This window comes from Microcebus murinus, chromosome 6, assembly GCF_040939455.1.
Source record: "Microcebus murinus isolate Inina chromosome 6, M.murinus_Inina_mat1.0, whole genome shotgun sequence".
NCBI classification, from domain to species: domain Eukaryota; kingdom Metazoa; phylum Chordata; class Mammalia; order Primates; family Cheirogaleidae; genus Microcebus; species Microcebus murinus.
The window spans coordinates 91,474,689-91,495,659 of NC_134109.1; the positions used below are offsets into that span (position 1 = coordinate 91,474,689).

Below are 20,971 nucleotides of genomic sequence, written 5' to 3' on the forward strand. Positions count from 1 at the left end.
TTGGCAATGCCACTGTCTTTTCAAATACCACCAAGCTAGTGACAAGAACTTTTAGGACCATAAAATCTTTACTAGAAAATTATGTACAAAATTAATATCTATTTATGACAAACAGCATAAACATGATAAAATCCAGGGGAACAAACCATGGTACTTTCATTAATTAACTGCCTGACAAACCTCTGTAATAATTTTTTTCTATAATGTTTGGCTACAGATTCTTTGCTCACTTCTTCATATGACAAAAATTCTGAAATTTTTTTTATGGAAAGGAAAGAAATATAATTCAGTTTTTTTGTCTAGCAGAGTTGAGAAAAATTTAAAAATTGATACTTTAGAAAGGTTTGTTTTACTTTCACATAGCCTCATCTATTTTAGTGACTTTTATGAAATTTGAGGAAACATCTTTCATGTACCTTTCATGTGTGATATAAAAGCAAAAATTGCACCCAGCAAAATTAAACAGGCAAGGCTGACTTTATTCAAGGCTATTGCAATAGGGGAGAGAGGTCAGAGCTTAGTTTGAACTCCACTAAAACAAAAGGAAGGAGGGCTTCTAAGGGCCCGAATGAATTAGAGGGAAAATACAAGAAGATGCTGAAGGGAGGTTGACCAATGGGAAGTGTCCAACACACCAATTTATTCTGAGTTTGCACTTTCTTGTCTGTGACGGCCATCTGTGTTTGCTAAATGATGCCCATCAAAATTAGGCTCCTACTGTCCCAAGAAGGCTGGGACATAGTGATGCTCTCTTCTTGGTGATTACATTTCAAAGGGAAAGCTCCCAAATCTTTCAGAAATCTTTCCTGGATTATAAAACTGGCAAGAAGCTTTTTAAAAGATTTACATATCAAGGGGCAGGGAAAGAACTTAACAATTATAAGCTTTCTAAAGAAAATGCTCTAATAAAGGAGAAGTCAGGATCTAGAGTCAGGAAGAAGCCTGTCTAGAGCTCAGTCAGGCTGAGAGAACATTCGGGTGTCTTGATCATTGAACTATAACATTTCAGTGCTTTTCAAGTTTTCCTGTGAAGGAACTCTTTATCCTTTGAATTGATGAAATGTATTAATTAGTTTGTCATTGGAAGCATCATTGTAGTAGTGTTTTATTATTTTGTGGTATTTCTGTTGGTATCTGTATTCATCTCAAATCAACAAGAGTGGTACACATGTGTCCAGTATGTTCGTATGATTAACATTAATTGAAATGTCAAAAAATGATCATAATAACCTATGCATTACTTCTATTTGAAATGTGCCTTTTTTATTAATAAATTGCTTTTTTGTTGTTACAATCTTGGAAAAAGATGCATGTCCAGATCAGAATAATTTTTAACTTATTCCTACAAATGTTATGAAAACCTAAGATCACATGATTACATAGCTAGGCCTCCTCCTAGATCACTAAGCAAATAGGGGCCAAGAAGCTTAAGCAACAGTAGCTTCTGGTGAAATTGTCCTCTGCTGTTGGAGCCAAACTTTGAGAGAAAAGGAATTAAAGAGAGAAGCTGAGGGTAATGCAGAGGTTTTCCACCCTTTCCTTACAAGGATTATCCTTCCACAGTTCCCAAAATCCTGGCCCTAACAGTGCACTTAGCAGGTGGCTACCACTTCTCTCCCAATCAAGCCCCAACCTCTTCCCATAAGCCAAATCCAGCTTGCCAACTGGTCTCATAAGGCTCAGAAACTAAGAATGGCTTTTACATTTTTAAATGTTGAAATAAAATTGACTATTATTTTGTGACACACAAAAGGTTTCTAAAATTCAATTTCGGTATACACAAATAAGGTTGCATTGGAAAATAACCATGCCTGTTTGCTTACATATTGTCTGTGGCAGGTATAGTGCTACAGGGTCAGATTGAGTAGTTGTGACAGAGTCTGGGAAGTCAGAAATATTTCCCGTCTAGCCCTTTCTAGACAGTTTGCTGACCCCTGGTCTCGTTATTCTCACCAATTAATTAAACATAAATTTTTGATAACTGACAATACTTAGTAGTAGTAGTAGTATTAATTTGCCTCCCCCTAGACATATGTGGCCCTTATTTAATACAAAAAAACTGAATGGTGTGGTGGTTTTGGATATTGTGACGTGCCCCTTGGGGGAAACGTTTTTTAATCAGCCAGTTTTTTGTTGTTCCTCAAATCATACCCTACAGGCAGTAGGCCTCCACTTCTTTGCAAAAGTGATATCACTGTAGTTAAATATAATATAGTAAACAAAATTAAATTTCAAGCTGTCCTGCTGTTTAAAGAATCTCTATGAAAATTCAATCAGCGGCATACTTTTAATTTCACATCATCTGATATTGTTAGAGAGTCAGTGACAACAAGCCCGGCAGTTTTCTCCACAGTTTCCTATTTTCCTTGAATGTAAAATTTTCAGCTGGGCCCTGAAGACCAGGGAGAGAAACCAAATGTGTGATTTGTATCAGTCAGAATTCTGTTCAGCTGCATGACACAGAAACTCAACTACTCTTGAGTAAATAAGATTTTGCTTTTTTCCCTCGGTGTAACCTAAGCCCAGAGGTAAAAAATTCAGGGCTAGGATAGCTGCTCAGGATTGTAATTTTTAAAAAGGGTGGGCAGATGGGGTGAGATGGGCATGGGAACTCCTTTCTTAGCATTTGTTTAGCTTTTCGTCTTATGGGCATGAAATGAGGGCTCCGTTTTCTAGGGTCTATCAGATTTTAAGGTGGGGAAAGGGGAGAAGCACAAAGGGCAAAATAAGAAAGGCTGAAAGTTATATTTAACGAAGAATTCTAGGGCAAACACTAATAGACACTATCTGCCAAGCACTCTTAGGATCTCCCCAAATAATAATTCATTGATGATATGGTAACTAAGTCCATGTCCTTTAATAAGCAATTTAACCAAAACCATGCTACCTGGCCATCCCTGGAGGAAAAGAGATCTGGGAAGGTAAGCATTTCATACTGGGCACATTTGACCCATGAGGTTCTATTAGAAAGGAACAGCAAAAGATTGGCTATCAGGCAGAAAATCAACATAGTTCACCCCAGTAGGTATAAGAGGGCCAGCATGGTGGATCAGAGTCACTTCCATTGTCTTGAAGATTTGTACCAGTTGCGGAGGTCAGACAGACAAAGCAACCAGAGACATGCCATGAATCATACTGACTTTTACAATCATTTAAATGACTAACTTTACTGTGGCCCAAACTGATTATTGTAGTGGCTCTTCTCTTGTTCTCTTTTAATTGAGAGCTACCAACTCACAAAGATGGGAGTTGGAGAGTTAATAAAGGACAGCATGGCTTACCTCCTCCCCAGAGAAGGTCTGATGGAGAATGGCAGAGAAAAATCTAAGATCTTCACCTCATCTGTATTTTCAGTAGCTTCATTGGCACAGACAGTCTTGACTTGCCTAACAAAATCTAGAAGGCAAGTTTCAATTCTCACGATCTTTTATTACCTCTGTGGGGGTTAACACAAAGGGGATACTCAAACTTTGTTCAGTGATGTATAAATACAAAGGCAATTTACTCAGAAAACTGGAATTTCAACTTAAGAACAATTCATCAACTCTTGGTAATATTCAGCTCACTCCATAAGGACAGTGACTTCAAGGGATAAGAGTCATATACCCTAGAAATCCACTTCCTATGTGAAACTACTAGGGAAAGTTTCCATTTTTATCAGCATATTCCAAAGTGGAATTTGGTGTTTACAGAATATTACTGTAGGAAGAGACAATTTTTTGTCATTATATTCCATCCCCCCACTGATTTTCATAATATTTTTGATGAGAAAACCGGGACTTAGAATAGTGGAATATCTACATCTATAGGGTTTGTATGTGTGACTTCAATGTTTTTTTCTTGTTTGTATTTAATCCGTACAACTTGAACCTTATACTTATTAGTAAAACTCTGTTCTTCCCATTGTATCATACTTCTGTGAAGAGGATAGTCTAACACTGAGACAGCATCAAAAGGAGGCAGCATCATTTTGGGGAGGCCTGATTTCTATACTATTTTTATCGCTAAAGCATAAACATCCTTTAAAAGAAATTGATCCTTTCGGGTTATGAAGTCTATATTTGCTTGCAAAAGGGAAATGCTTTTTCAAATTGGTTTTTGACAAAAATAGCAGCTGTTCCCACTTCTAGAGGTGGGGAGAAGTTTAAAAAACTAATTTATTTTCTGGGGAGGTGGCATGGTGTGCTGGAATAGAAAGAAGGATGGGTTGTATTTTCTCTTGTTGATGCATTATATTGCAATGAGTTATTACACATAAAGAAGTACAGAGGCCATTCGTCTGAGCTGTTTCTACAGAACACAACTTTCTAGGTACTTTGTTAGAACAATTATACATGTCTCATTTATCATAGAGAGGCAGTATGAATTGTTGAAAAGAGCATGGATTTGGTGTCAAAGAGACCTGAGTTTGAATCACTGCTATGCCATGATCTTGGCCAAATCACTGACCTCTTTGATCTTTCCTTTCTATAAAATTGGGACAATAGCTCATAAAATTGTTGTGAGAACTGCTTTAGAATAGCCATTTATTTCCGTTCTCCTCTTTTGTGTTTGCTTTGCACAGAGGGAAAAATTCATAAAACTACTGGACCAGTTGCATAACTCTTTAAGGATTGACCTGTCAAAGTATAGGGTATGTACACAATGAATTGCTTAAAGGTAAACTGTTGTGTTTGGTCCAGGTGATTTCTTAATCGTATTATAAAAATTACTCATTAAGTAATAGAAAAGTAAAAGTACTGATCTCAGGTCCTGCCACATTAGAAGTAATCGAGTACATCTTTTTTGTCATTCAGGTACTTTGCTCCACATCAACCTTCAGTAATACTCTATATGTGTGTGCACCCACACACATGTGGCTTTAATTTTACAATTTTTTAAAAAAGCCATCAGATTTAGTGACCTTCAGCTAATTTATGCAGTAGACATGTGGGCCAGTACTCATTTTAAATCTCACCCTTTATTACTGACATATTTTTCTGATATTTTTCCAATTTCTGAGATTCCTACTGGGACTTACTGCTTGCTTCTCTCTTCTACATGAGTACAGTGTCCTCTTTCAGAACTGCCCAGTGTTTGTTATCTACAATTCTGTATTTCACCTCCAGGTGAAACACATCCACACACGAAAATATACTCATGTATATAAGTACATAAATATACACACATATGATTTTAGTTATAAAATACCTTAGTTACAAAAAATTTAGTTACAAATTTTAGTTACCATAACTACAGATGCTCTTCTACAGCTTACATTTTTAAATAATTTATTCTAAACATCTTATTTGTACCCATGTATCTCTCATGCATTCAGTTTTAATTAGTCTTTTCTTGACAAATGCCTTAATTGCATATTTCTGGAAATTATAATGCCAAATTTTGTGAAACTCACATTTCATGTTGGAACTTGGGCCAGCATGAGATGCGAACCAATGGTCCAGTCATTGAAAAAGATTTGGGGGGGGAGCAAGAAGGGCCTTGAGGCCACCCCATTCGCCATCTCATTATTTAGGCAACCCAATTCTGCTCTAGTTCATGTATGTCTAGAAATTAATTGTGGCTTTCCTGTTGGCTCTTTAGAAAGCCAGTCTGGAGGCTTGTTAATGTGAGAAGTTTCTCACTGTTAAAATTGTTTCTTAGTTCAAACATTTTCATAATTATACCTTTCCTTTCCTTCAAAATTCTGGACATCTGTATCTTTAAGTGCTACTTCTCACCAAAGAAAGTAAATATAGTACTTGTATAACTTCCATACTATTTTTTTAAAAATGGAACCTATCTTGGGAAAATAAATTACAAAAATATTTTCAAATTTATACTGTACTCCCTTCTTTTAGAAGCAAAACTATTTTATGAACAAGGTTTAATAATATCATAGCATTGCAATAATGATATTGTTTTGCATCTTTTATTGTGTTGTGAGGATAAATATGAATATGGCTTTTTAACACTAAAAAGTTAACATTTCCAAGTTGTTTATTTTCTACAATGTTTTATGATATTTTAAGAACACTTTAGGAGTATTTTTAAATTTTTATGCAGTTTATTTTTCATTTTCTTTCACAGGAAGCTAGTTTAAATTTATTTTTCCACTGGAGGTTTAATGCTGATAACTTTACCTATTTTCTGTTTCCTAATTAACCAGGACAACTTTCCTGCAAGCAATACTGAAAGGCTGCAAGACTTGAAATCAACAGTCGACCTGCTAACAAGTATCACCTTTTTTAGGATGAAGGTATCTTATTTTATTTCACTGTCTTGGAATGAAGTAGAACACATGCACTTCCTGGCAATGTCTTGTTTTACCCTCCTTTGATCAAGTACTTTGTCAACCCCATTGATTAAGCTGTGCTGTCTTTGCCTGAGTTAAATGAATCTTCCAATATAAGGTGCATTGAAGAGAGAGAGTATCCCAGACACTTGAAACACTCTGATACATTTGGCTCAAATTTAGTTCCAAATTAATTCCATCTTAAACAAAGCTCTCTAGTAAGTGGGCATGGCACTTAAAGTAAGAATCCCAAAGAATGGTAAATGGATACGGAGTTCACTTCTCATTTTAGTTGTAACTGAAATGCTTTGCTGACTTTTTGCTGCAGGGAGAGTAGCTGACTTTTTAAAGTTTACCCCCCAATGTTAGCAACTTCCATTTCAGCCCTAGACAAATATACTGTGTCTATGTAGTATATTTGATCACCTACACCACTGGTATAATTGGCTATTATTTAACAAACTATCCAGGCATTTCTTTTTAGATATGTCTCTTTTGCTTTAAAAGCAAGTTCTCTGCAATCATAATTTTGACCAGGAATGCAACTTAGGTAAAGCCTTTCCAAAACATACTTGCCAAGCTAAAGGCTAAAATTTTTTACTCTTTGAAAGAGAGTATTATGATCATTATTCAGAAAGTTCCTAGACAGAAAAAAAAAGAAAGAATTTTTTTTTATTTTTATTTGCCCATGATTTTTATTTCATTAGAAACTCTAAAAATGATGTTTTATAATGCAAGAGAGACAGAAAACCAAACCATACTATATCAATGGTCATTTAGATTTTTTAAAGTTTAATTAAAATTCATTTGGTTTAAAATCAGGCTAAACTGGGTAACTGGCATACATAGAATTTATGTTAGTTCTGATCTACCAGCAGTAGCTGCTGGAGCAGTGTGCAGAAAATGACGGTGAGACCCAATCAAGTTGACTGAGATTGACAAGTGATGTCTGCTATTGACACTGAGGATGAGGAATGGCATTGAGGATATTGAGGAATGACATTGAGTTGTTCAGCACAGTGTTAAACAACTGGCCGTGCCTCAGCCAGCCCCACAGTGCTTTAAAACACAATCTCCTCAAATTTACAACTACTCCTTCCCCATCTTCTCTACTAGCTAATGACTTTGCTTCGTATTTCACTGAAAAAAAAAGGAGGAAAGACAGAAGAGTGTTCTCAAACTCTGAACCCACACGTTCCCACTGCCCACTCCATCTAGGTACTTAATGCATGTGTCCATATACTCTTCCTTCTTTTTTGTTACTGTTGATGAGCATCTGCTATCCTAGACAAGGTCATCTCTTCCACTTGTGCAATTGATTTCATCTCCTCTTGTGGACTAAAACATTGGTCCAGCAATCCTTTCCACTCTCCTGAATTATCAATTTCCCTGCAGTACATGCTATTAATTTCCCAATATCAAAAATACTATTTATAAATGACTTCATTTTCTTCTACTACCCAGTTCATCTTTCCTTTTAATAGCAGAACTACTCAAAATAGTCGTCTGTGCATTTCTTTCCAATTTCTTTCCTCCCATTATCTTTTGAACAATTTCCTCCTCCAATTATCTTTTTTTTGTTATCGTAGACAGCATAAGTCACTCTTGTACAGTTCTATTAGTTCTGACAAATGTTTAGCTGTATAATCACCACTGCAAGACACAGAACAGCTCCGTAAACCTATAAAATTCCCTTGTAGTCAACCCCTCGCCCACACACTGACAACCACTACTTTGTTCTCCAGCTGTAGGTTTGCCTTTTCCAGAACATCATGTAAATGAAATAGTACGCAATGTAGCATAACACATTGGATATTAATCTGTGTTATGGATAGCATCAACAATTCACTTCTTTTTATTGCTATTAATAAGTAGTAATTCTTTGTTATGTATGTACTATAGGATATTTATCCATTCACTGATTGATAGATATTTGAGTTGTTACCCATTTGGGGTTATTACAAATAACACTGTTATAAATAGTCATGTAAAGATTTATAGTATAAACATAAGCTTTCACTTTCTTTTGATGAAATCCACAGCAGCAATGTATGAGAGTTCCATTTGTTTTTCATCTTCTTATGAAGCTCTGGGTGTTTTCCTTTCTATCTATCTATCTATCTATCTATCTATCTATCTATCTATCTATCTATCTACCTACCTACCTACCTACCTACCTACCTACCTACTTACTTACCTACCTACCTACCTACCTACCTACCTATCTACCTACCTACCTACCTGTCTGTCTGTCTATCTATTTAATTCATTCTAATTGGAATGAAGTATCTTACTGTGGTTCTTCATTTTATTTCTCCAAAAATTAATTTTGAGCATCTTTCCTTGGGCTGAACATCTGAACATCTTCTTTTGTAAAGAATATATTGAATGATTTTACCCATTTTCATTAACCTGTTTCTTTTTTTTTTTTGTCAAGGGTTTTTAAAATATTTTTTAAAAACTGACAGGTGAAATTATATATATTGTGTACAACATGTTTTGAAATATATATACATTATGGAATGTCTAACTCTAACTAACATATGCATTAGTACATAAAGTTGTCATTTTTGTGGTGAGAACATTTAAAATCTACTCTGTAAGCATTTTTCAAGAATACAATATTGTTGAATTTTGAGAGTTTTTTATATTTTGGATACAAGTCTTTTGTCAAATATATGATTTGCTAATATTTTCTACTTGTTTTTCCTTGTTTTTTCATTCTCTTAAGAGCACCTTTTGCCTAGCAAAAGTTTTTAATTTTGGTCTACTTTATCAATTTTTCCATTATGAATAATGCTTTTGGCCAAACCCAGATCACAAAGAGCCATTCTTATGTTTCTTTTAAAATTTTTATATTACCTTTTATATTTGGGACTATATTTTATACAGCATTCTGAGGCTTTTTTGTTACTGTTTTTGTTTTATGTAATTTTGAAGTATGGGCCAAGGATAATTTTTTTTACATATTTATGTTCAATAGTTCCAACACTATTTATTGAAAAAATTTTCCTTTCTCCATTGAATTGCCTTTGTAGCACTGTAAAAAAATCAATTGACCACATATGTTTGAGTCTATTTCTGAACTCTATATTGTTCAATTGTCTATATTTTCACCACTACAATACTGTCTTGATCACTATAGCCTTATGGTAAATCTTAAAATATTAAATCTTCAAATTCACCCTTATTTTTTGAACCTACTTCAATCAGACTTTTACCCCCCCTCCCTTCACCAAAAATAATGTTGTCAAAGTCACCAATGACCATCACTTTTCCATTTTTTTTTTGAAACAGAGTCTCACTCTATTGCCCAGGCTAGAGTGCCGTGGCGTCAGCCTAGCCCACAGCAACCTCAAACTCCTGGGCTCAAGCGATCCTCCTGCCTCAGCCTCCCAAGTAGCTGAGACTACAGGCATGCGCCACCATGCCCGGCTGTCGCTTTTCTAAATCTAGTGATCAGTTATGGATCCTCGTGTTATAATACTCAGCAGAGTTTAACACATTTCATTACTCTTTCCTCCAGAAAGCTCTTCCTCTCTAGATTCCAGGATATTCCTCTTGTTTGATTTTCCTCTTATATCATTGGCTGCTTTATCTCATTTGTTCTATCTCATTTGCCTGATGTCATAGGGTTAGAATTACATAGGAGTTATTTCTTTGACCTCCTCTCTTCTCTATCCATACTCATCTAGTATTGTTTGTTTATATTCTTCTGTAAGCTAATAATGTCCCAATTTATATCTCTAGCCAGAACATTTACACTGCTTTAGACTAATTTATCAAAAAGTCTACTTGAAATTTACTTGGGTGCCCAGTAGGCTTCTTAATCTCAAGCTGTCCTAAACTGAGCTGCTGATGTCTCAGCCACACACAGTCTTCCCATCTAAATTGAGGCCACTTTCATTGTACCAGTTGCTCAGGATAAATAAAATCTTGCAGTTTACGTGACTCCCTTCTTTCTCTTACACCAATCGCCCAATCTGTCAGCAAACCCTGTTAGCTCTTTCTTCTAAAATTTACCAGAATATGATTCCTTCTAACAATTTCTAGTCCTACCACCTTGGTCCAAGCATTATTTTCTTTAGACTGAATTGTTACATTATTCTTTTAACCAGCTCTCTTTTTTTTTTTTTTTTTTTTTTTTTTTTTTTTTTTTTTTACTTTTCCATAGCCCTCCTTAAGACAGTATAAGGGAGCCTTTTAAAAGATAGTTATTTTGCCCTTCTGCTCAACCATCCAATTTCTTCCCACCTTGCTCAAAGCTAAGGTTCTTACAATGGTCTACATGTGATTTTCCCCGTTCCATCCTGTTGCTTGTCTGTCTTCATCTGCTATTGCTGTCCTCTGTATTAATTCTATTTCATTGCAACACTTCCTCTCACCCCTCCTCTACTTTATTTTTCTTTTCCAAAAATATATTTTACTTATTTATTTTATTTATTATCTCTAGAATTTAGGCACATGAGGAAAGAGATTTTTGTTTCTTCCATTCATTGCTGTATCACCATTATCTAGCATAGAATAAGTGATAGATATTTGTTGAATGACGGAATAGAATGAATGCTGTTGCAACTGGTCACTTTGTTTCCATTTGAATGTTTACAGCCATGATCATTTTCAATAAGTTGTTATATCAGAAAACTAAAATGGATCTTTACACGTTTAAAACCACATTCTAAGAGTGTATTTCTTAAACATAGAAAGATCAACTAAAAGCATTTATTGAATATGATTTAAGTAGTTTATACTGGATTACAATGTTATATTGTTGCATTTAAGATAATAATTTGTCTATCAGGTTCTGGAGCTGCAAAGTCCCCCGAAGGCCAGCACGGTAGTGAAGGACTGTGTCAGGGCTTGCCTGGATTCTACATACAAGTATATTTTTGACAATTGCCATGAACTCTATTCCCAGCTAATAGACCCGGTAAGAAAAAACTGTGCGTCTTTTATGATCTCTACTTTTCTGATTCTAATGTCTGTTTCAATAAGTTTAGAATGAAAGTAAATGGGAAAGTATGCTCATTTAATTTCACATTAACTGAACATTTGAGAATATTTCCGTACTTTTTCTTCACATTTGAACATCACTTTAATTTATGTGAACTAATTCCCTCCCCATAATAACTTTATATGGTAAGGGAAGATCTTATTGTTCAAGTTTTTCAGCAGAGGAATCAGTTTGAGGAGAATTTAAGTGATTTGTTCAAGGCCACACATTGGGTAAGTGGCATATTTGGGACTAAATGTTAGGATTCCCACTACTGTTTCTAGGTTCTTCTAATTTACACTGCCTTCACCTCATAAAAGTGATAGATGAAGAAATTTTTATAGAATAGGTGGTAAAATTTTTATATAGGTTAATTTATTAAGGAATATTTCGAAAATACAGAAAGCAAATCAAACACACATATACTTACCACCTACCATGTTTCCCCGAAAATAAGACCTACCCATAAAATAAGCCCTAGCTTAATATAAGCCCTACCCCGAAAATAAGACCTAGTGATAGGCATGGCTGCGCAGCATATCTGCACAACCCATGCAGCCCTTCTCATCTGACCCATCGTGACAGCTACTATCCCAGAGGTGACCGGAAAGGTGCGGGCAGCCCCACCAACAAGGTCGGCTTCCCCTGTCAGGTCCCGGCCATCCTGTGAGTGCTGCAAGCTGAGGCTTTGAGGGGAAAATAACACATCCCCTGAAAATAAGCCCTAGGGTGTCTTCTTGAGGAAAAATAAATATAAGACCCTTTCTTATTTTCCGGGAAACACGGTAGATAACCAAATGTTAACATTTAGTATTATGTCTCTGCTCTTTATTGTTTAAAGGCAGGTAATGTTTACATATAAAGTGGCATTTTGCTTTGTACTTCTTCCCAACTGTGTCCCCCTTCCTTCCTTCTTCCTTAGAGATGAACATTGTTCTATGAGGAGTTTGAAAATCTTTCACATATGTTCAGTAAACAATTGAGTTTTGCCTTCTATGACTTGTCTGTTAATCCTTTGCTAATTTTTCTCTTGGCTCGCTTCTCTTTTATTAATTAATTTGTAGAAGATTCTAAATATATTCTGGACACTACTCCTTTGTTCTGTGGATTTCACATACTTCCCTCTTTATAATGTGCCTTTTTGTTGTATTTTCTAATGCACACTATGACACATATTACTATTACTTCTACAAAATTGGTGTTTAGGGATATCTTGTAAAAATGTATCTATTGCTTACCTTCTTCCCTGAAGAATGCAGTTGCTGCATTAAATATTGAAAACTGTGTGATTACCCATGGAACTTTCTGGTTACTAGGGTGAGGAAAATTCTAGAAATAAAGTGTCAGATGAAGGCAAGTAGGACTCTTCTGAATTGGATTTTAAGCTAGGATTCATATAGTACTACATCATTGTAAGCTTGCTGATTCCTTTGGCTAATAGGAGAAAAAAAAATTAAAGCTGGAGTTTGACTTTATATAAACAAAACAATATATAACTACATACTTGTCCATAATTTTAGCTTATCGACCCTAATAGATATGCTCTAATTTAAAACCTTGGTTCTCTGAGATTTCTAGGGATTAAATTAGTCCACTCCTGTACTTGCTCTATGGGTGACTTCTTAATGGCTTCCCTTTGTGTGTTCTCTACTCTCTATCTTCCTCCCACAAGGCTCTTGCAATTCTTCTATATTTTCAACACCATTGTCTTTATTTTACCTAAAGGATAAGATTGAAACTTTTTATCATACCATGTAAGTTACCCATGCATAACTTTGTAATCAATATTGCCAGACTTTACCAGCTTCAATTTCTTACTTCAATCTCAAACCAAACTGGTCTGCTCTCATGAGCCCTAAATTCTATAATTTACATGAATCAGACATCCTCTTTCACATTCCTACATTTATGTATCTTGTTCTATATGCCTAAAATGCCCTTTCCCCACTGTGCCTTCATCAAAATGCAGCTCAAATATGATCTCCATTAAGGAGAAAAATTATTCATGATAATCATTGAAGAATGGTAAGGCAGACTATTCAAAGAAGAGTATTGTGATAGTCACACAGGAAGGCTACCACAATGGGGTTTTATAGTATGAGAGAGAGACTGGGCGCAACTCCTAATACTACAAGGAAAAGTGGGAATTTATAGCCAAGGAGCTGAGGTGGGGGATGGAAGTCACTGGATGACAGTTACTAAAAGATAACATTCAGAGGTAAGGGGGGATTCTGGATAAACAGATATGACAGGATTCTTGCTGAGGGCAGACCAAGGTGATCAGATATCACCTGGGTGGTAGTAGAGGAAGAGAACCTGATCAGATATCAAAGGGTGATCAGTTGCTGAGAGTGGGAGATTTTGGCTAAATTGACTTAGTAGGATTCTTGCTAAAATTTGACAATGCAATGGAAGCTCAAAAGTTTAGGTCTAGTTAAAAAGAGAGCTGAGAAGAGTCTGACCAAAGTTTGACTGAAGACAGAATCTTTGTCACCTCATGGGCTGCTAATTCACATCCAGTGGCTGAATCAAACCACCAAGGTAAAATTGCATACCTTATTCAGTGTCTTTCTAATACATAAATGTTTATAGTAATAAACAAATTAAACAGTTTATTTCTATAAGAGAGCCTCATTGGCAGTTCCCATAAAGCAAAAATGCCCCTAACAAAAAAAATAAATGAAGTGTATTATATCAAAATAAATCTAATATAATTTAATATTTCCTGACTTGGCTTTTAAAACAAAATATTTACATAATTTTCTTACTAACTAGCTTTCTTTTTAGGTAAATATATCTACAGATTTTATATGAAATTTTGTCAATGTAGGGGATGCTTGGGGTTAAGCTTTAAATCTAATAAGAAACTTTTTTATAAAAAATTGTTATCATATGAAATTCTAAAGGAAGCACACACTGGAGCTGAATAATTTAGAATATTAACCTTTCTGAAGTCTTTAGGAATAATTCAAATGATTAAGGCTCATCTCCGCTCAGTTGTCTGCAACTTTATTCTCCTGGGTATTCAAGTTAAGATGTTTTTGTCTCATACCACACATCTGACTTGTCTTCAAATTATGATGATTTTACCTTCAAAGTTAAATACCTTAACTTCAAAATGAGTGTAGAGGCTGAGCACTTTTCACCAGCTGCTCCATGCTTCTACCCTTGTCCAAGCAAGACCATTGTCACTGGTTACTTGGATTACCACATACCTTCCTAATAGAGCTCTATGCTTCCAACCTACCACCTTACGTCTGTTCTCAATAGAGCAGCCAGAATGATCCTTTTAAAAAGTAAGTCAGATTATATCACTCTTCTGCACAGAATGTTCTAAAGGCCCTTCATTAAGTCAAATTCAAAGTCCTTACAGTGGCCTATAAAGCCTCTCATGGTCTGGCCCATGTTGCACTTTCTGCCTCACTTAATCTAATCCTTTCCCCTTTGCAACACATCAGTACATCCCTGGAGAGCCAAGGAAGAGTTTAATGCACAGGGAAGAAACATGAACGAGGCTGTACCCCTGCTACTCATGGTAGTGGCAGTGCTTATGACTCATGGCAGTAGCAGGTGCTCAAAAAAGCATGTGTTGAATGAATTGAATAAATTAATAAACAATGTTTTCTGTCAAACAATACAATAAGAATTTATAGGTGCATTTGGTAGATTATAAACAAGACTGAACCCTGCAGGTACACTGACATGTGTACCCTGTCATGTGGCAGGGTCCTGGACAATGAGATATGGGAAAAATTAATGAAATCTACTTCTAGTCCCAATCCATGCAAACATCTTATAACCTGCAGTGCAGAACCTGAAAGGATACATATTCCAGATGGTATAGCTACCAGACAGAGAAGGGCTGCCCAGCCAGCTTCAGACTTTGGATATTTAAGAAATAATCCTTTATTGCATGAATTCACTGAGATTTGGAGTTATGATCACAGCACAATCTGGCTTATTTTGACTGACTGACATTTAGATCCATTTCCTACTTGCCACTTCCACGATCCATTTAAAATATGTCCATGTTTGTGTCACTAACCTATTTATAAGTCTTGACTGGCTCTTCCTTCACTCGTGGGATTAAGTCCAAACTCTTTGCCATTATCCAGAGTCCCTCTGAAGTTTAAGCCCTGACTATCCCTTTTTACTTTAATGTCATCTCCACCTTGCATTCCATGCTTCAACATGCTAAACTCCATTATGACTTTGCCTGCATTATCTTCCCCTGCCTGGAGTGTGCTTCACGTCCCCAAGCCCCCCCTGACAGCTAACTCCAGCTCAGCTGACCTTCAGAAAGCCTTTATAAACTCTTCTAGCTGGATTAGGTGTTTCTGTTCCCTGTTCATGACAACCTCTTGTCTTGACACCACCAGTGTAGTTATTAGGCCAAATTTATTAGGCACATAGTATGACATCAGTTTGGCCTGTCTTCCCACTAGGCTGTGAGTTACATCTTAGTGTCCCCATTGCCCTGTGGTACACCTGACTCAGAGTAGGATTGATAAAGTATTTATCTAATAAAAGTAAAATTTTATAAAAATAGCATTTCCTTAATTAGTTATTGATAGTCTCCTTCAAAAACTCTACTTTAAAACCTATGGTCAAGAACATGATCTCCCATATCAAAACCCCTGAGTTCAAATCTAGGCTCTACTGCTTAGTTTTTATAGCCTTTGATGAACTACTCAGCCTCTGCATGTCTCAGTTTCTCTATCAGGGTGAAGTTTTGATATTCATGCTGCTTCTGTTTTATCAGAGTTCTCTCTAGGTGGTATCAAGCCCGAAACCAAAAATTAAGAATTCCAAGGCTGTTAAATTCGGATTATTTAAATGTGGAAGCATACTTTCTCTCTCCAGAGGGACTTTGAAGAAGCATGTAAAACTAAAATGCTTGGAATAGAAAAGGCAAATAGATTTGATAGAAATGTCAAAATAGTTGTAGTTAAAAGAGCAGGATCCAAATGGGGTCTTCAAAGGCTGGCTGCACAGTCAGTGGGTGGTACATACTTTGGCTAAATCACCAGGCTCCATGTTTATCCTTTGGCTTAGCAAAATGAAGAACACCAGTGTGTCAATGTGGGCAGAGGTCACTGGTCTCATGCATAGAGATAAATGGGAGATCTATAAACTAGGATAGATACTCATTCTGCAAATATACGCTCAGCATTATTGTATGCTAGGCACTGGTATAGGTTCTAAGGACACCTCAGGGAACAAGTGATAGTTTCTTTAAAATAAATAAATACGTGCATACATACATACAAATAGACTTGAAATGTATATATATTATTTCTCTCCTGGAAGGGTATGTAAATGCAAAGAAAATCTGTAATCCAAAGGTTGCTTTAGGAACATGGAACAACAGCAGGAGAAATTAATTGGATAATCTTAACAGTGATTATCAATGGCTAGAACATGTCCATTTTACTAAAATCTACATAAAGAGATTTGTGGGATGGGAGGATAAGATAGTCTTTTAAAGTGTGTTTCTAAAGGAGTGATCCTGGGCTAATGTCACAGCAACTCACTTCCATGGAAACAAGTAAACCTAAGAATTTTGCTGTAGACCAGTGAAAATGTTTATCAACTCACTTCTACAGCCCCCACCCACCTCCACCCTGACCTGGAAACCTGTTTACACAGAAAAACATCAAAAACCAATAAAAATCTATTTGTCTAAACATGCTGCTATATAAACTATAAATTTTTTGGCATATTTTAAGTTGTTAATTAAATAACTGCCTAAGAAAATTATACTAAGATATATATATATATATTAACTAAATTATACCATATTTTAAAATTTGAAGTATATCTGTGGATGATTTTTTAATCTGATTTTGAATTTGATTAGAAAGTTTTAAGCTAAAGATAAATAAACAGGAACAAACTAAAGTTCTTGACGTTCATGTAATAATTTCTTTTAAAAAATCATTTCCCTAAATGTGTTTTGTTATGAGGCAATACCAGTTAAATACATATATAATATCAATAGAACACATTTCATTCTTTATAACTTTTGGATAAACACACATCCACACACATATATGAAAAATTATACATATATGCTTAGTCTCTTTGTTTCCCTCCCAAATGAAATTCCTTCTCCTCTTACCTGAGAGGTAATCTCTGTCGTATATTTGATGTTAGCTTTCTGGTTCATCTTTGCATATATATAGAGAGAGATAATACAGATAATATAGATAATATATATTTTATACATAATATAATATAGATATTTTATATAATATAGATATAAATATCTATATATAGATAATATATATAATTCTATTATTTACATATATATGTATTATACATTTGTGATGCAGTCTTTATCTCCATCAACCTGTGATATACTACATTGTAGATATAGGCAGTATAATGGTATGGTTATATGTACTAATTCTAGAACCAGACTATCTAATTTTATTGTTGAATTCTTCTGCAATTTACAAAACTCAATATTACTTTCTGAGAGCTATCTATGCTGATACATGTAGGTACAGTTTATTGACTTTTTGCACCTGCCTACAGCATAAATATACCACAATTTATGCATCAATTTTAATTTTTCATTGTTACAAATAAGGGTGCAATGAAGATATTTGTGGTAGAGGTAATGTGTACAACTTCTAGTCTGTTCTCTTAAAGGACAAGAGAATGCTTCCCTTTCCCCTGTTTTTTCCTTTCTATGAGAAAGAGTGTTGACTTAATTTTGAGCCATCTTATACCATGTGGAAAAAGCACTCTCTACTTTTTCACATATATTGTAATACCCTTTTATTTGTCTGATTTCCACAGTAAACATTGAGCTTAATGAAAACAGAAACTTCATGTTCTTATTATTTCATTTAGAGCCCATAATACTATGCCTCACATGTAGTAGCAGAAATCAATAATACATACTAAATGAAAATTCAATCCAAAAACATATATATATACACCACAATTTTGGTCAAGTGATCTGAAATTCCTTGGGAAAAAGAAAATATCCTCCTAGAATGCTTTAAATTGGCAACTTACATGAACTTAAATGTGCCAAATTTCAGAAAATATATGCTTCATTTATAGATGCATCTTTTTCAGTTATTTTAATCAAAAAAGGTAGTTTTGCTGTTTGTCTTTTTCCTTTACCATTGTTTTTGATCTAGCCAATTTCTAAATAATTCAGTAATTAAAGTTAAAAATTAAATGTGTCCTGAAGTTCACAAATAAGAAAAAATACAATTCTGTAACTCTTAATTTGAAATATTATTTAAATAATAACCATTAAGAAACTGGCTATAAATTGTCCTTGACTTTTCTTAGATTTTTTTTCCAGCAACACATACTTTCTTATGTAATCACTAACTTTTTTAGGAATGATATTCATTCTGAAAGGAAGATGCCTACTTAACACTTCACATGATTATTGTCTTAGCATTATCTGAATAAATATGGACACATTTTTAAAAAGACTTAATTTTCTTTTATGATTTGATTGTTTATAAAAAGTATAGGATAAAATTATGAATAGAAAATTTATTCTTAAATACCAGCTTCATAAGTAATATATAAAATGTCACATGTTAAAAAAAGCTGCTAAAAATGAACGATATATTGCCATATCTTATGTGTTGTAAAGAAGAAAGAAACATGAAAATCTAAAGCCTAAAAGAATTATTAGATAGCTTTTTCCATCACTGTGTATTTTTTCTAACAAAATCAATAAACTAAGCCACAAATGAAAACTCAATAAATTCTTAGAGAATCAATAACATGTATTTTGTGCTAGTGACACAAGCATAACTTTGTTAAACTGTATTATAATAATATATGAAAAATTATAAAACCATGTTAAAAACATTTAAAAGAATGTCTAAATAAAATATCAAATAATATATTTAAAAATACAACTTGATAAAGTAATTTTATTCCATGAATGCAAGAATGGTTCAACATTAGAACCATAAATATAATGGTCAAAATATATAAATCAATATAATTCACTATAGTAGTTAACTAAAGAAGGAAGGTCATGTATTTATTCAGTATATGTAGAAAGAGAGTATGGTAAAATTTGACATCTCTTTATGATTGAAACGAACTCTCAGCAAACTAGATAGTTTGCTGAAAATAGAAGTTTTTTAGTTTTTTAAAATTTGGTTCAGGTTACATTTTCTTTAAAAAAAAACTATAGCTAACATTAATACTTAGGTGAAATTTAGGTACATTCATTTAAAAATATATAAAATCTACAAAACAATCCACAAAATATTATTTCATATAAGAATAAATGTCATTTAAGAAATACAAGAATAGTAGCATTTCTTTACACTAGAAATTGTGGCACATGCATTATTAGGGAAAGGAACAGACTATTTAGTATACAGTGTTACAAAAAATCGTCTCACTATATATGGGGCAGAAGGGAATGGAATGACTGGATTCTTATCCAACACCATATACAATATGAACTCAAGAGGATTAAAGAGCCAAATGTGAAATGCAATGATTATGATAGTAAAAGGGAACACCTTTCTAGGCAGGATATGAAAGACTTCTTAAAATTTCAAAGCACAAATCTTAACTATAAAACTTGACCAATTTGATTATATTAAAATTGAGATGTTTCTATAAATGTATACAATGACAAAGTTAAAGAAAAATAATAGATTGTAAAAAATGTTTCCAGTGTGACAGCTGACAATGAGTTAAGGAACTCTAGTATATCAACCAGAAAAAAGAAGGAGATTCTAGTCTAAAAAATAGATGTGATATGAACAGGCAATTTACAAAAGAGATTACTCAAAATGTTAATAAGCTTATGAGAAGATTCTCAAACTTGTTATTAATTAAATAAATAAAACTAAAGCATCATTGAGCTATTATTTTGTATCCATTAGGTTGGTAAAAATTGGTAAAGTGAGTAATGTGGTATTTTCATGTTGACATGGAGACATTGGAACTGTTAGGCAATTTTTGTTGGCAAGTAAGCCAGGAGCCAGCAGTCCTGCTCCTGGATATATATCTTAGAGAAATACTCACAAAGTTTCCTAAGGGAATGTTTACTAGGATATACAATATAGCATTGTTTGTGAAGCTGAATCATTGGAGGCAACCCTGCTGTCCTTCACAGAAAAACAAGTAAAATGTAGTGGATTCATAGTATGGAATACTGTAGAGTACTTAGAAAAATGGGTTAGGTGTTTACATAGTAACATGGGCAGAAATTAAAAACATAGTACCAAGTGAAAAAAAGGAAGAAACAATGTTTTATGTAGCACAATACTATTATATTTATGTAAATTTTAAATAAACAGCTAAAACAATAATAAACACTTTTAAAAGTGTAGAAATAGGCAAACACCAAACTAAGTATACAGTCTTGTACAGGTCATAAGGAGATGGAATTGTAGAATGGTGATAAAAAGAAACAGGTAGACAGACATGGATGAAGAGACAGACTGAAGAAAACTTGCATGGTCTAAATCTCTGCATTGAGGTTCCAACATCCCTACCTCAAATAAAAAAAATAATAGGTGTAAATTTCTGAAGCAAAGTATGCTGTATTTGTGATATATTGGAACCAACTACCTAATATTTATAAAACTTTTCAATCAGTATGAATTTAGTGTCTAACAAGTACAGAACTGAGTTAGATTTGTTGTTTACTCTTTTTTCCTCGTGTGGCCAAATGCAAAAATGTGAATGGTGGC

At 34.3% G+C, this 20,971-nt stretch overlaps 1 protein-coding gene across 1 annotated transcript in view; it reads left to right on the plus strand.

The window, feature by feature from the left end:
• UNC13C (unc-13 homolog C) overlaps positions 1-20,971 on the plus strand; it is a 493,476-nt gene that overhangs the window by 247,600 nt on the left and 224,905 nt on the right. The window contains exons 14-16 of the mRNA XM_076004387.1: positions 4,565-4,633; positions 6,149-6,238; positions 11,076-11,204. Coding sequence (XP_075860502.1) covers positions 4,565-4,633; positions 6,149-6,238; positions 11,076-11,204 — 288 coding nt within the window. The remainder of the gene's footprint in view (positions 1-4,564; positions 4,634-6,148; positions 6,239-11,075; positions 11,205-20,971) is intronic.